At 55.3% G+C, this 12,498-nt stretch overlaps 2 protein-coding genes across 2 annotated transcripts; one reads left to right on the top strand and one right to left on the bottom strand.

Annotated features, from left to right (window-relative positions):
• Positions 1–298: 298 nt before the first annotated feature.
• On the bottom strand, positions 299–7,180 carry H6S33_012612 (uncharacterized protein; the record flags this gene model as incomplete). The annotated part of the gene is made up of 7 exons (XM_044843982.1): positions 299–358; positions 413–472; positions 538–597; positions 641–1,220; positions 1,280–3,367; positions 3,435–5,517; positions 5,890–7,180. 7 exons carry the CDS (start codon positions 7,178–7,180, stop codon positions 299–301), a joined length of 6,222 nt encoding a protein of 2,073 aa, XP_044695261.1.
• A 566-nt stretch (positions 7,181–7,746) lies between these two features.
• On the top strand, positions 7,747–10,643 carry H6S33_012611 (uncharacterized protein; the record flags this gene model as incomplete). Its single annotated transcript, XM_044843980.1, has 3 exons — positions 7,747–7,844; positions 9,059–10,316; positions 10,416–10,643. 3 exons carry the CDS (start codon positions 7,747–7,749, stop codon positions 10,641–10,643), a joined length of 1,584 nt encoding a protein of 527 aa, XP_044695260.1.
• Positions 10,644–12,498: the final 1,855 nt, after the last annotated feature.

Here is a 12,498-nt window from a genome sequence, read left to right as displayed (position 1 = left end):
AAATAAAAGCTGGGAAATCTTACAAGCGGTGCCAATATAGTTAAAGCTCACTACAGAATGGTTATGGATACTTTGAACAACAAACAGGCAAAATAAATGAAAGAGAAAAAACAAAAACCAACTCCTCCAGGTATTCACAAACATCAACGCCGCGTTTTCCTCCCCCTTTCAAATCAGTACCTCCCCACCGCTCCAACTCCCCCTTCACACACAGACGAAAGCAACAAATTAAAAATAAGGGCAGATTAAAAGGTATATAGGGACGTAAGCAATCATCCTGTACATGCATCATCTCATCTTAGTCATTAGGTTTATCGGTGGGACTACGTCTAGGTTTGTCGCCAAATATCTTTGGTAGCTTGGTGAGGTTAAGCTTAAATTTGTTCGTCGTTTCGTCCAAGGCGGGGCTTACCTCTGGAGCCGGGGTTTTCTGTGCGGGGGGGGCCGTGGGTGTTGTGGAAGGCGTGACTCTCTTTGCCGTCTGATTAGCTTTGGCGGGGACCGAGATGGGGGCGGGCGCGTTATGCAAATCCGAACCTCTGTGACTCCCCCGGCCTTTACTTCCAGGCATTGACGGCGAAGAAGAACCACGCCTTTCTATCTGCGCGGCCTTTTGAACGGCGGCAGGGGTGTTGGGTACGCTCAGGCTCTTTGTACGCCCAGCAACAGTTGGAGGGAGGGAAGCAACAAGCTCGTTGGGACCCGGTGTGGGAGGGGGGTTTCTTGACTTTGGGGCAGTAGCAGGTTGCCGGGCAGTTGGTTCTGGAGTCGGAAGAGGGGTTCGATTAAGGGTTGCAAGGCCCCTGGCACGAACGAGTGCTCTCGCTTGATTCTCCAGGAGTATCCTCGCTTGCTCCTCTTGTTGTTTCTTCTCCCGTTTTAGACGCTCCTTCTCTTGTTGTAACTGCTCCTCCCGTCGCTCCTTCTCTTGTTGTAGCTGTTCCTCTCGTCGCTCCATCTCTTGTTGTAGCTGCTCCTCTCGTTGTAGCTGCATATCTGTTTCGTTAAAGGGGTTGGGGGGGATTATTGCAGCCCCCAGATCCGTTCTACGATACTCAGCATCAGCCTTGCGTGCGTTATCATCTAGAGTTTTATTGCTATTGCGTTGTTCTTGTTCCGCCCGGAGCAGCTGGTCACTTTCGCGGATCTCTTCTTCTGTTAACGTGTCCTCAATGTCCTGGAAGGTCTCCGTGTTTTCAATCGCTAGGATGCAATCAACCCTACGAGGCGAACTGGTTAGGCTAATTTTCATCTGATATTTTGGGGAGTGGAGGCTTACTGGTCCATCATTTTATCTAGAACTAGAGGATCCTTCCCTTTGAACCCTGAGATATCCTCCTTCTGAACAACGTATGGATCCCTAAAGTACGCCTTTGCACACCTGGTAGCATTGCGGATGGGATCCTGTTGATCGACAACCCTAATTTGCAATTGGTTCTTGAAGAGGACTGTATTTCGCACTATCTCCTCGAACGTCCCAGAAGCATGGAACCTGTACACGAACACGTGCTTCTTTTGTCCAATTCTGTAGGCTCTGCCGATAGCCTGCTCCTCCCACATAGGCGACCACTTGAAGTCAAAGATGATGACCCTGTTTGCGCCTGGAAGATTTAGGCCCAACCCGCCAGCCTCGGTGGAGATGAGCCCAACTTGAATGTCCTTTTCGTTGAATTGCTTTGTGAGCCTTTGCCGCGAGCCCATGGGTGTTTTTCCGTCGATCTTTATGAAGGAGACACCCCACGATTTCAAAGTTTTCTCAAGGAAGCCAAGGGTTAGAGTGCTGTGAGTGAATATCAGCGTCTTATCTTTCGCGTTGGTCGCATTGTCGATGATAATCTTGAGCAGGTACATCTTGTGCGAGTGTTCAACTGCCATTGGGTCTTGTACCGTGTTCATGAGTGCCCTCGCCCATGGATACGGTTTATTGGTCGCGCTTAGAAGATCATTTACATCGTCGTCCATATCGTCGACGTCAATGACGGAGGTCTCATCATCCGAGGCTGAGGGTGGTGTGGGGGGTTTCAAAGGCACTAACGCCTGGTTTTTGCCCTCTCGCGTGTCCAAGGTCTCAACGAACGAAAGAGGGTGGTTGCAAATCAAGGAGAGAAGGTGAACAGCGTCGAAGAATTTTCGTCCAAGCTTTGCCGCTCCCTCTCCCGGCATCTGTCCCGTGGTCGTCGGGTCATTGACGAAATTTGTGTACATCTCCCACTGCAACTGGGTCAGCGGCACTTTGATCAGAAATTCGGTCTTTCCCGGTAGTTCCTGCTCGATGGCGCTGATATCCATTCTGTGGACTTTGGGGCCAATGTCTTTCTTGAGAACCCTAAGCATCTTTAAACACCTCCGCTTGTCCCAGTGACTGCTGTCTGCGTACAAACCCGCCGCAATCGGCGCGACATATTTCCCCTCAAACTCCCTCCTTGGGCCTAGAAAACCGGGATCAATCCATTCGATCATGGACCAATACTCTATTAGGTTATTGGATAATGGAGAACCCGTCATCGCAATTCTAGACATTGACCTAAATCCACGTGCAGCATCCGAGATCTTCGTGTTTTGGTTCTTCAACTGATGGGCTTCGTCCGCAATAATGATATTTGGCCCATCAAGGAGCATCGTTTTGATCTGCTGATGTATCTCCTCTGGATATGGGGGTGAATTGAGTATAAAATTGCGAAAGCCCTGGTACCCTATGAGCAGGACTCCTCCATTCTCGTACCACTCCTGTATATTTAATACTCGTCTCTCTGGTGGCGTTACTATCGAATCTGCCCTCCAGATCCTCCCTATGTTGCTAAAATCTACTTCTCCGGTTGGTGATGTCGGCAGCCAGCGGTAAAATTCATCCCACCAGTTATCAATCAGTCCCGGAGGACTGAGGATCAAGGTCTTTGATTCTCTTAGATGCTCAGGTATTTGCTCATAAGTCTTCTTATCGTTCGATGCGGCTGCTGTCGCGATCGTATAAAGTAGTGTAATGACCTGCAACGTTTTCCCCAGTCCCATGGTATGAGCCAGTAGCGCACCTCTATTCTGCCCCGCCTGGATCAATTGTTGCCACATAAACAAGATCCCGTCGATCTGGTGTTTCTTCAAATAATCTGTGAAGGAATTGTCCAGAAAGATGTCGTTGTCTTTGGCGTACTTACCCAAGTTGACAGGAATCTTTTTTGGATCCCGAGGAATTCCGGCATTTCTCTTTCTCGCTGCCCTTTCTCTATCCTGCCTCTGCTTCTCCTTTTTATTCAAGCGATCACGCTGTTCTTTCGAATTGGGGTCTATTACAACCTCCTTCAGCTTCTTTAGGCCGGTGCTACTACTGGGCGCGACATTGACTTCCGAGTCGTTAAGATCCACTGTCCGCCTAAAGGAACCAAGAAACGGTTAGCAAGGACGCGCGACTGTGCATAGAGAAGGTCGCTAGAGCATACCCAACACCAGATTTTCTCCTCTTCTCCTTCGGCGGCGGGGGCGGCGGGGGCGGGGGCGATGACGGAGGAGCAGTAACATCTTCTTCCAGACAGTACGGCGCCAGAGCATTCTTCAACAGGCCCATATATTTTCCAAATTTGTCTTTGTCAGTCAGGCGATCCACCTCGTTCTTCTTGAGCTTCTGCGAAGTGTCAGTAATTCCCAGCGCCCAGGAAACATAGATAGTCGAGATCATTCTGAATATCTGCGCGTTATATCTATCGGTCTCATTTAGCGCCTCGAACTTCTTCTTGGGCCACAAGCGCACATACTCATCTAAACCCGGCACATCCTTGAACTTGGTCCGGTAGAGTTGTTGGGCGACGCTCATCATCGAGTCGTATGACTCTGAAGGGGTGAATTGCTCAAGCCGGTACCACATCGCTGACCTCTCGTGCTGCTCGGTCTCTTGGACCAGTCTCTCGAGTAATTCCTGCGGCTTCTCTGCTTTCTCGTCATCGTCGTCGTCAAAATTTTGAGCCAGGCCCAAGCGCTGTCTTTTCTCGCACCTGGCCTTCCACGCGCCCCGCTTCGGTGGCGGGTCATCATCCTCGCCGGTAAGGTCAATGATCGGTATATCTTTCTTTAGAGCAGTCGGCACAGCGCTCCGAGGTTTCTGCGTGGATACGGGTTCGGCCTTGACCTTTGCGGAGCCGGAATCAGAGGCAGAATCCGGCACGACCCTGCCTTTTCCTTTGTCCAGCGTCGTGGTGCCTTCCTCTATCTCGCCTTCCTCTATCTCGCTCTCTTCAATGCTATCTTCGTCGCCCATTCCGCCCATGTGCGCGTCTACGTCATCTCTAATAACTTGTCCTTCCTCGTCGTCACTAAATAGCCGGACCGCCCCCGTCCGCCTGGGTGGTCGTCGGCGTGGGGAGTCGGTGCTTTCTCCGTCCGAGTCGATTATCTCGGCCTCGGCCTCGGCCGCCTTTCGCGCCAGCTCTTCCAGAACCTCAGTCTCGCCCTCGACTTCGACTGCGACGCCATTTACCATGTCCTTCACGTTGTCATCAACAATAAAGCCGTCGAGGCCTTCGTCGTCGTCACTATCGTATGCGTCAGTGGTGCTTCCGAGGCTTTCGCCGTCTTCGTCGTCAGCATCCTCGTCTCCATCGGCCATCTCGACATCGCCGTCTTGAGCGTTTTGAGCGTTTTGAGTGACGGCCTTTGCTCTCGTAGCTGTCTCCGGCCTTGGCGGCGCCTTCTTCCTCTCCATCAACCCCACGATCCACTTGTTGAGCTCCCGCTCAGCAATACTGGGCTCCATGACCTTCACCTGCTTCTTCACCAGCGCCTTCTGCGTCCACCCCACACCCACAATCTCAGCCTTCATCTTCTCCAGCCTCTCCGTCAGCTCCTTGACATACCCCCTCGCATCCCTCGCCGTCCGCTTCCGCTCCCGCCTCTTCTTCGCCCAGCAGTACATGCGCCACGCCTTCGCCTCCTGCCGCGGCAGCTCGCGCTTGCGCCAGTTACCAATAACCGCCTGCTCGCCCTCGTTGAGCACCTCGAGAATCTCCTCCGCGCTCAGCGCAACCTGGTTGCTCCTCCCCAGCGGCCGGCCCAGCGGCGCGCCGCCGTTCTCGGACGTCAGCTCCCCCCACGTCTCGAGCGAGTACTCGCCCTCGGAGCCCGAGTCGCCGAGCGTCGGCAGCTCGGTGTCGTTATCGATGTTCTGCCACTTGAGCAGGTAGTCCCAGTCGCCGGCGGCGCCGTCCTTGGCGGCGGTGGCATCCTTCTTGTCCGCGGCGAAGCGGACCATCTGCACGTCGGAGGTCGGCTGCGATGCCTGCGGCGCTTCGTCCCATGGTAGGCTTACGGTGGCGGTGGTTTCCCTGGTGACTTTGCAGGAGCCGTCGGGCTGCGCGGTGAACACGGTGATGGACTGGTGGTGGTGCTTCAGCACCAGGGATGAGTGGTAGGGCTTGATGCCGTGGCGGACGTGGCCGTTGTGTGTGGTTTCGGAGGTCTCGGCGCTGCGTAGGAGGTGGCGGATTTGGCGGTCGATGTAGAGTTGGTGGCCGCGCGGGGTGGGCTTATGGACTGTGGATGTGTGTTAGTACACGTAGGTTTGGTATGTAGTGGGGTTTAGATAGTGGGTTTGCTCTTTACATGAGAGGGGAGGGAGGGGGGGGGGGGTAGCAATATGTACTATCTTCTTGGGAAAGAACAAAGAAAGGAAGAAGGAGCTCTAGCTGCCAGATATACAACTCCTCTGTCCCAGAGGGGACAAATAGGACAGATCAAACAGAGTAAATAGTAAACAATAAACACTGTCCAAAACCAAAAAAAAAAGGGCAAAATCCCCAAAAACCCAAAAAAAAAAAAAAAAAAAAAAAAAAAGCACAAATCAAAAAGCACAATCAAAAAGCACAATTAAAAAGCACAAATCAAAAAAGCAGAAAGAGCCCTTACCGATCACAAAATTCCCATCCTCCTCCTCCTCCTCCACCTGCACATCCTCGCCAACACCCACATCCCCATAAATCAGCCTATCCACGGGCGTCCCCTTCAGCGGTAAATACCTCGTCCTCCCCCTCCCCCTCTCCTTCTCCTTCCCCCGCCACACCTTACGCCGGCCGCCGTCCTTCTCGACTACATCCTCCTTCTCAACCACTAGCGGGAGTGCCTCCTCCTCCTCCTCCTCCTCCTCCTCCTCCTCCTCCTCCTCCTCCTCATTGTCCCCATCCCCATCGTCGCCAGAGGGGCGCTTCCGCTTATTCGACAACTGCAGCGCAGCCGGCGCGGCAGCGGCAGCGGCGGTAGCAGTGGGCGGGGGCGTCGGCATCGGCGTGGCATCAACCAGCTGCGACTCCGGCAGCTCGGGCGACCCCGGCCTCTCCGCGGGCGCCCACCCGTCGTCGAGCGTGTAGTCCAGCGCCGCCTCATCCTCATCCTCATCCTCAGTGTCCTCGTGGTGGTGGTGGTACTCGATGGCCAGCTTGCGCGGCGAGGACAGTGGCACGGCCTCGATGGCGCCCGTGTGCTTGTTGCGCACGATGCGGACGGCGCTGTGGCTGCGCAGGAGGGCGGCGGCGTCGGCGACGAAGAGGGGGTCGTCGGTGGTGGTTTGGAGGAGGTGGAAGGGGTCTTCGCTTGGTGGCCTGGGGGGTGGGGGCGGGGAGAGCGCGAGGGGGAGGGAGTGCGGTTGGGATTGGGATTGGGAGTGCGGGTGGGGTGGGGGGGTGGATGGTGGGGGGGTGGGGGTGGGTGTGGGTGTGGGTGTGGGTGTGGGGGAGGGCGACGTCGGGAAGCGCGTCAGTGTTAGTGTTGCATCGGGCGTGGTGTGCCGCTGCTGCTGCCGTCGGCGGTGCTGCAGCGTGTCGAGCCCGCCCAGGGGCTTGATCTCTGCTTGCAGTTCCTCCGCGGGGGCGAGGGAGGACTGGTATTTGGGGCTTCGGCGGCGCAGGGCGTCGATGGCGCGGAGGACGCGGCCGCGGTGGCCCATGGAGCGGAGGTGCAGGTCGGTCTGGAGGCGGCTGTAGGTCACGAGCGTGAGGAGGGTTTCGCCGTCGACGTCGTTGGAGAGGAGGGTGGTGGTGAGGGGGGCGTGGATTGCGGGGGGGAGCAGCGGGAGGAGGTGGGAGGTGACTTGTGGGGGGGTCCAGTCGTAGGGGTCGGCTGGGAGGGGGAGCGTCAGGGCGGTGGAGGGGTGGTCGGTGGGGGAGGTGGTGGGGGAGGTCATTGGGGGTGGGTCTATGTCCATGGTGGGTGGTGGGTGGTGGGCAAACTGTGGTGTTTGTTGTGGGTGGGTGGGTGGGTGGTGGTTAGAGGGGTTGGTGGTGGGGCATGGGGTTGGTGAGTGATGGTGATGGGATTGTTGTGTGGCGTGTGGGATTGATGTGGTGTGATGCGGTGGTGGTGTTGGTGAGTGTGAGTGTGAGAGTTGAGATGAGGTTGTTGATGTGATGATGTGTGGTGGTGGTGGTGGTGGTGGTGGTGGTGGTGGTGGTGGTGGTGGTGATGGTGAGAGATGATGATGATGATGATGGTGGGGAAAGAAGTGATGGAGGTAGTGGAGCCTGAGTGTGAGTGATTGCAGCAAGCAAGAAAAGAAAAAAAGTTGCCCTTCTTCTCCCTGTGGCCCGTCCCGCAATCGCTTAGAGTAGGGTTTGCACTCCCCAGCTACAACAGCAACAGCAACAGCAACAGCGTGTGTGCAATTTTGCACATTCAATTGATGGCCGTGTGTCTCCCCTAACGTCTACGTGCAGTGCGAGCGTGTCGTGGTGTTTATTGCTTGGCGCCCACCCACCCACCCACCCACCCACCATGCAGGGTGTGTGTGGTGAGAGCTTCGGTTTGCGCGCGTTTGCCCTGACTGAAGAGCTGAAGGAGGGTGAATTTTTAATTTTTGGAAACGGGGAGAGGTGACGTCACGGGGACCCTGGCCGATGGGGGGAGGGTTGCACTTGCGGTTGTGCCCCTGGAGCTAGAGATAGAGAGAGAGGGGGGGGGGATTGTGGTGCTATGCTGGATGGGGCTACGCTGCACGTGGGAGAGGGAGTAGGGTAAGGGGGGGGGGGGGATAAGGTGCTCTATCCCAGGGTTGGGGGTGGAATGGGAACGGGGGTTTTGATCATTGCCATAGCAGAGCAGTACATAGTAGTAACTCAAGAGCCTGCTACTCAATTGAAATTGCAATTGGAGATCATCGATTAGTACGTAGCCCTAGGTACCGGTACCGTCCACTACAGGCTCTACAGCACCTCCCTAACTAGCTGCACCAAGAGACGTTCTCCGGAGCTTGGCTCCGCCCAGTCCGAGTGTTAGCCTTAACTGCTAGCTAGCAGAGATAATGCCTAAAGGCAGCAATTGACTCTTTGGTCGTTGTGGTGGTGGTGGTGGTGGTGGTGGCCGGTGGTGCACTGGTGGGTCGTGCAGAGCGTTCTGTTTTACCTTACGCAAACTCCCGTAATCAAGAGGAGAATAGTTCCAGGTACTACTTACATAGAAGAGAAAGGAGTGCGCTCGCTCGCTCGCTGGCTGGTGGGGCCCGACCTTTCTTTTCTTTCGACTTTGGCTTTGGCTTTGGCTTCATCCCTATTACAATTGTTTATTTCTCCACGACGTTATCTACCCGCATTCATTCAGATTGTTCTAACGGATCTCTAGTGTACTACTGTAGCAGCTGTGTCGATACTAATAACTACAATCAGCTGAATCTCAATTAATTGGGAGGATATCTACAATATAGGACCCGACGGAATCTTCCCTCGACACCCACGCCCCCCAGTTCGTCCCGTCTTTAAATCTCGATCTCTGGAGCCTCTCTCGTGTGTTTGGCCGTTAACTTGCAGATCTGTTGGATTCAGAGGAAAAAGAAACGACCCGCCGCCCGCCGACTTGCCTTACCTACCTTACTTGCCTTGATTGCTTGATTGAGTGAGCGAGGGCTTGATTATAACATTCCCTGCTATCACTATTGCTGCTTGATACTCCCTCCCTGCCTGTCTGCTTACCTGCCTCTGCCTCTGCCTCTGCCTACCCGTCTCCGTCGCGTCTCCCACCAACCACTCCTCGCTTCCTTCCGCGCCAAGCCCCGGCCCCCCAACACCCCTTCACACACCACCACCACCACCAGCACCAGCACCACAACCCCCCTAACCGCAACAACGGCCTCCCCATCGCCCGCCCGCCGTCACCCACCGGCCCCCTACGCCCATCCGCGCCGCCACAGCCAGCAGCACCGCACCCTGCACCTCACCCGGCCGCCGTCCGTCTACACCACCACCACCACCACCCGGCGAGCCCCCAAACCGCCGCCCCACGCCGCTGCCCCGCCAACAGCCACAAGCACTGCCTTCTCCTCGTCGTCGTCCGAGGAGCTCCTCGAAGCTGCCTCCTCCCCCTCCTCCTCCTCCTCCTCCTCCCCCTCCCCCTCCCCCACCACCACCGCAGCAACAACAATAACAGCCGACGCCCGCAGCGCCTACTCCATCACCGTGCTCCCCCTGCAGGGCCCGCGCCTCACCACCACGCAGCACCACCACCACCACCACCACCACCACCACTCCTCCCGCCGCCGCAGCAGCACCAGCACCCGCCACACGCCCATGAGCCCCCGCCACACACCGCACACACCGCACACACCGCACACCCCGCACCACCACCCCGGCTCCTACCTCTCCACCACGCCCTCCTCCACCACCCGCTCAAACACCCCCATCAAGCTCCCGCTGCAGATGACGGCCACCTCCACGTCCACGTCCACGCCCACCCCCCGCTCGTGGCTCGGCGACCCCGACGACGTCCCGCTCGACGACCTCCGCTCCAAGCACCAGCGCGCCCAGGTGCTCGTCCCGCAGCAGGCCTCGCAGGTCACCATCACCTCGCCGGCGCTGCCGCCGCCCGGCGCTACAACGCTGCCTTCTATCGGCGACGAGGAGTCGCGGCCGGGCTCGCGCGACAGCGAGTGGAACAGCACGCACCCGTGCTTCCCGCACCGCAACCCGTACGTGCCCGTGGACAGCGCGCTCTACCGCACCACGCGCATCATCCGCATCAGCCGCGACTTCATGGTGTACGGCGACCTCGCGCCGGCGTACTCGAACGTGTTTCCCGACATCCTCGAGCCGCACGTGACGGAGGAGCAGTTCCGGGTGGTGGTGGCGCGGGTCAATGAGGAGATGCTGCGCGCGTATGATCCGTGGAATGTGTGGAACTGGGTGGATGCGCTGGTGGGGCTGGTGACGCTGTGGCTGTGGGAGGAGGTGGTGGATAGTCATTGTAAGAGGGTGCTGAGGGGCGTGGAGGCGTATCTGGAGTGGTGGAATGGCGAGTTGGAGAGGTTGGGGCAGAGGGCGGTGTTTATACCGTTGAGGAGGGCGGGGTATATGAATGTGCGTATCTAGCTTCCGGGACCCCTTCTTCCCCTTCGTTTCGGGTTCCCGGCTTGCCTGCTTGCCTGGTGGAGACTAATGGTGGGGTGTGTGGTGTAGCTCGATATACAGATCCCCGACCCCATCCCCGCCGCCACAGACGAGGACGACACAGGGTCCAGGTTCGTCGACGAGGACGCATCGGAGACGGGCAGCACCATCGGCCCGCTCGGCAGCGAGGCGGGCCACCACAGCCTCCGCATGAACAGCATGAACGGCCGGGGAAGCAGCGGCCGCATGGGCAGTCTGGGGAGCGGCGACTACTCGAATGAGGGCAGTTACCGATGATGAATGATCGATGATGTATTTGGGAGCTTTTCCTTTTTTTTTTTTTTTGCTTTCTTCTGTGCATGTGTGTGTGTGTTTGGGGCTCTTTTTTTAAAAAAAAATCAGTGGGGGTGATGTTTGGTGATGTTTGGCTTCTTGATATTAGAATAGTTGCGCTTTTTTGGGGGGGGGGTGGAGCTGGCCTTGGGGCTGCTGGGCTTTCCGGTTTTCTTTCTTTTCTGCTTGTTCTTCTTGTGCTTTTTCTGAATGTCTTCTGCATTTTTTTTTTTCTCGCTTTCTGTTCGGGTCCCGTGCGCGCGCGGGACGGAAATAGGTGTTTCTGCTTTGCATCTTTTCTTTACTTTTACTTTTCTACTTTACTTTCTACCCTTTTTTTTTTCCTTCAACTTTTACTTTTACTTTTACTTTTACTTACTGCATCATATTCCAGTCGTTATACCGCCATATAGTGTCTTTTGTAACTACCATTCCCTTCTTCTTCTTCTTCCGCCTCTTCTTCTGCTTTCTGCTTCTACAATCATATCCTGGCGACTGTGTGTGTGTGTGTGCTTCTTTTCCCTTCTTGGCTAGGCTGGGGAGGTATAACTTCTTATACATCTTTTGTTTCTAGTTTGTGTGGTTTTGCGCTATGATTTTTCTTTTCTTTTTTTTTTTTTTTTTAAAGTTTAGTTTGAAGGAGGAGGAAGAGGAGAAAGGAAGAAAGAAAGAAAGAAAGAAGAGCAGGGAGGACCGGGGGGGATGTGATGTGCATGTGCATGTGTCAAGTGGGAATGTCCGATGTCGATATTGAAAAGGTCAATTTATATTGCATTTAGAGTGTTTACTGGTTTTTTTTTGCCGCTTGCGTGTTGCGTGGTCATGGTCATTTGGGGGGGGGGGGGGGGGGGTGTCACTCGCGTTCACATCCTGGTTCTACGGATGCTGCCGCCCCCAAAACACACACCTGCCAGTCGGTACAGCCAGTAGAAAAACCGGGCCCGCGTAGCTATTTTACTCACCAGATTATTCTACTAGGCCCGCCTCTCTCTACCCCCCAAGTCTTGAGGTATAATCGTGAAAAATAAACAACAAACGAAGCAACAGCCCGTCCGTCCCCCCGCCAGGAGTAAAAAACGAGAGGCGGACCCAAACAAAAAAGAATTCACAAAGTACATATATGACTACTATAGACCCGTAATCTACTTCCCACCCCCACCCCCAGCAACCCCACCCACGTGAGCCGGCAGTAGATCTTCTTGCGAGCGGGAGACACGCGTCAGGCCTCTTGTCGAGTGGCCGGTTTTTTTGGTGGCGAGTGATATTTCATGAACCAACCCCCATCCGGCTGATTCGAGGGGGGTGTGGTTGTATGTTTTGAGTCGGGCCGTGGAGAGTATTGGATTGGTACGTAGGCGCGGTTTATTGTCCGGGGTGTAGCTTGGGCGTGGTCTATCATCCCGTGTGTTGTGGCCCCGGCCGTGGCTAAAATGTTGTGCGGCAGGTACATGTAGGCCGGGTGGTATGGCTAAGGCCACCCGGGCTACATACGGATGGGCACGCGATCTCTTTGACTTCCCCCCTCCACATAAACATACCCATAGAAAGTACATGTACATGTAATTATCAGCTTAGTAGTTCCGTCCGGCCCACTCTTTATCTTTCCATTTCAAAAAATAAAATCGGGGTAAAAAAGAAAGAAAAAAAAAGATTTGAATTGGCTTCGCTAGGGAATCGAACCCAGTTACCTGCTGTCGTCATAAGTTTCCTAACCAGGTGCATAGACCACTATACTAACAAAGCTTGAAGTACAGTGTACCTGGGAGGATGGTAAAGATAGGTTTTGCGTTAGTTACATAGTATTATTTCAGAGCTTCCC

The sequence above is a fragment of the Morchella sextelata genome, assembly GCF_020137385.1.
Source record: "Morchella sextelata strain SCLS chromosome Unknown scls_8, whole genome shotgun sequence".
Lineage (NCBI taxonomy): Eukaryota > Fungi > Ascomycota > Pezizomycetes > Pezizales > Morchellaceae > Morchella > Morchella sextelata.
The sequence above is the reverse complement of the archived record's forward strand: the minus strand, read 5'-3'. Positions and strand labels throughout refer to the sequence as shown.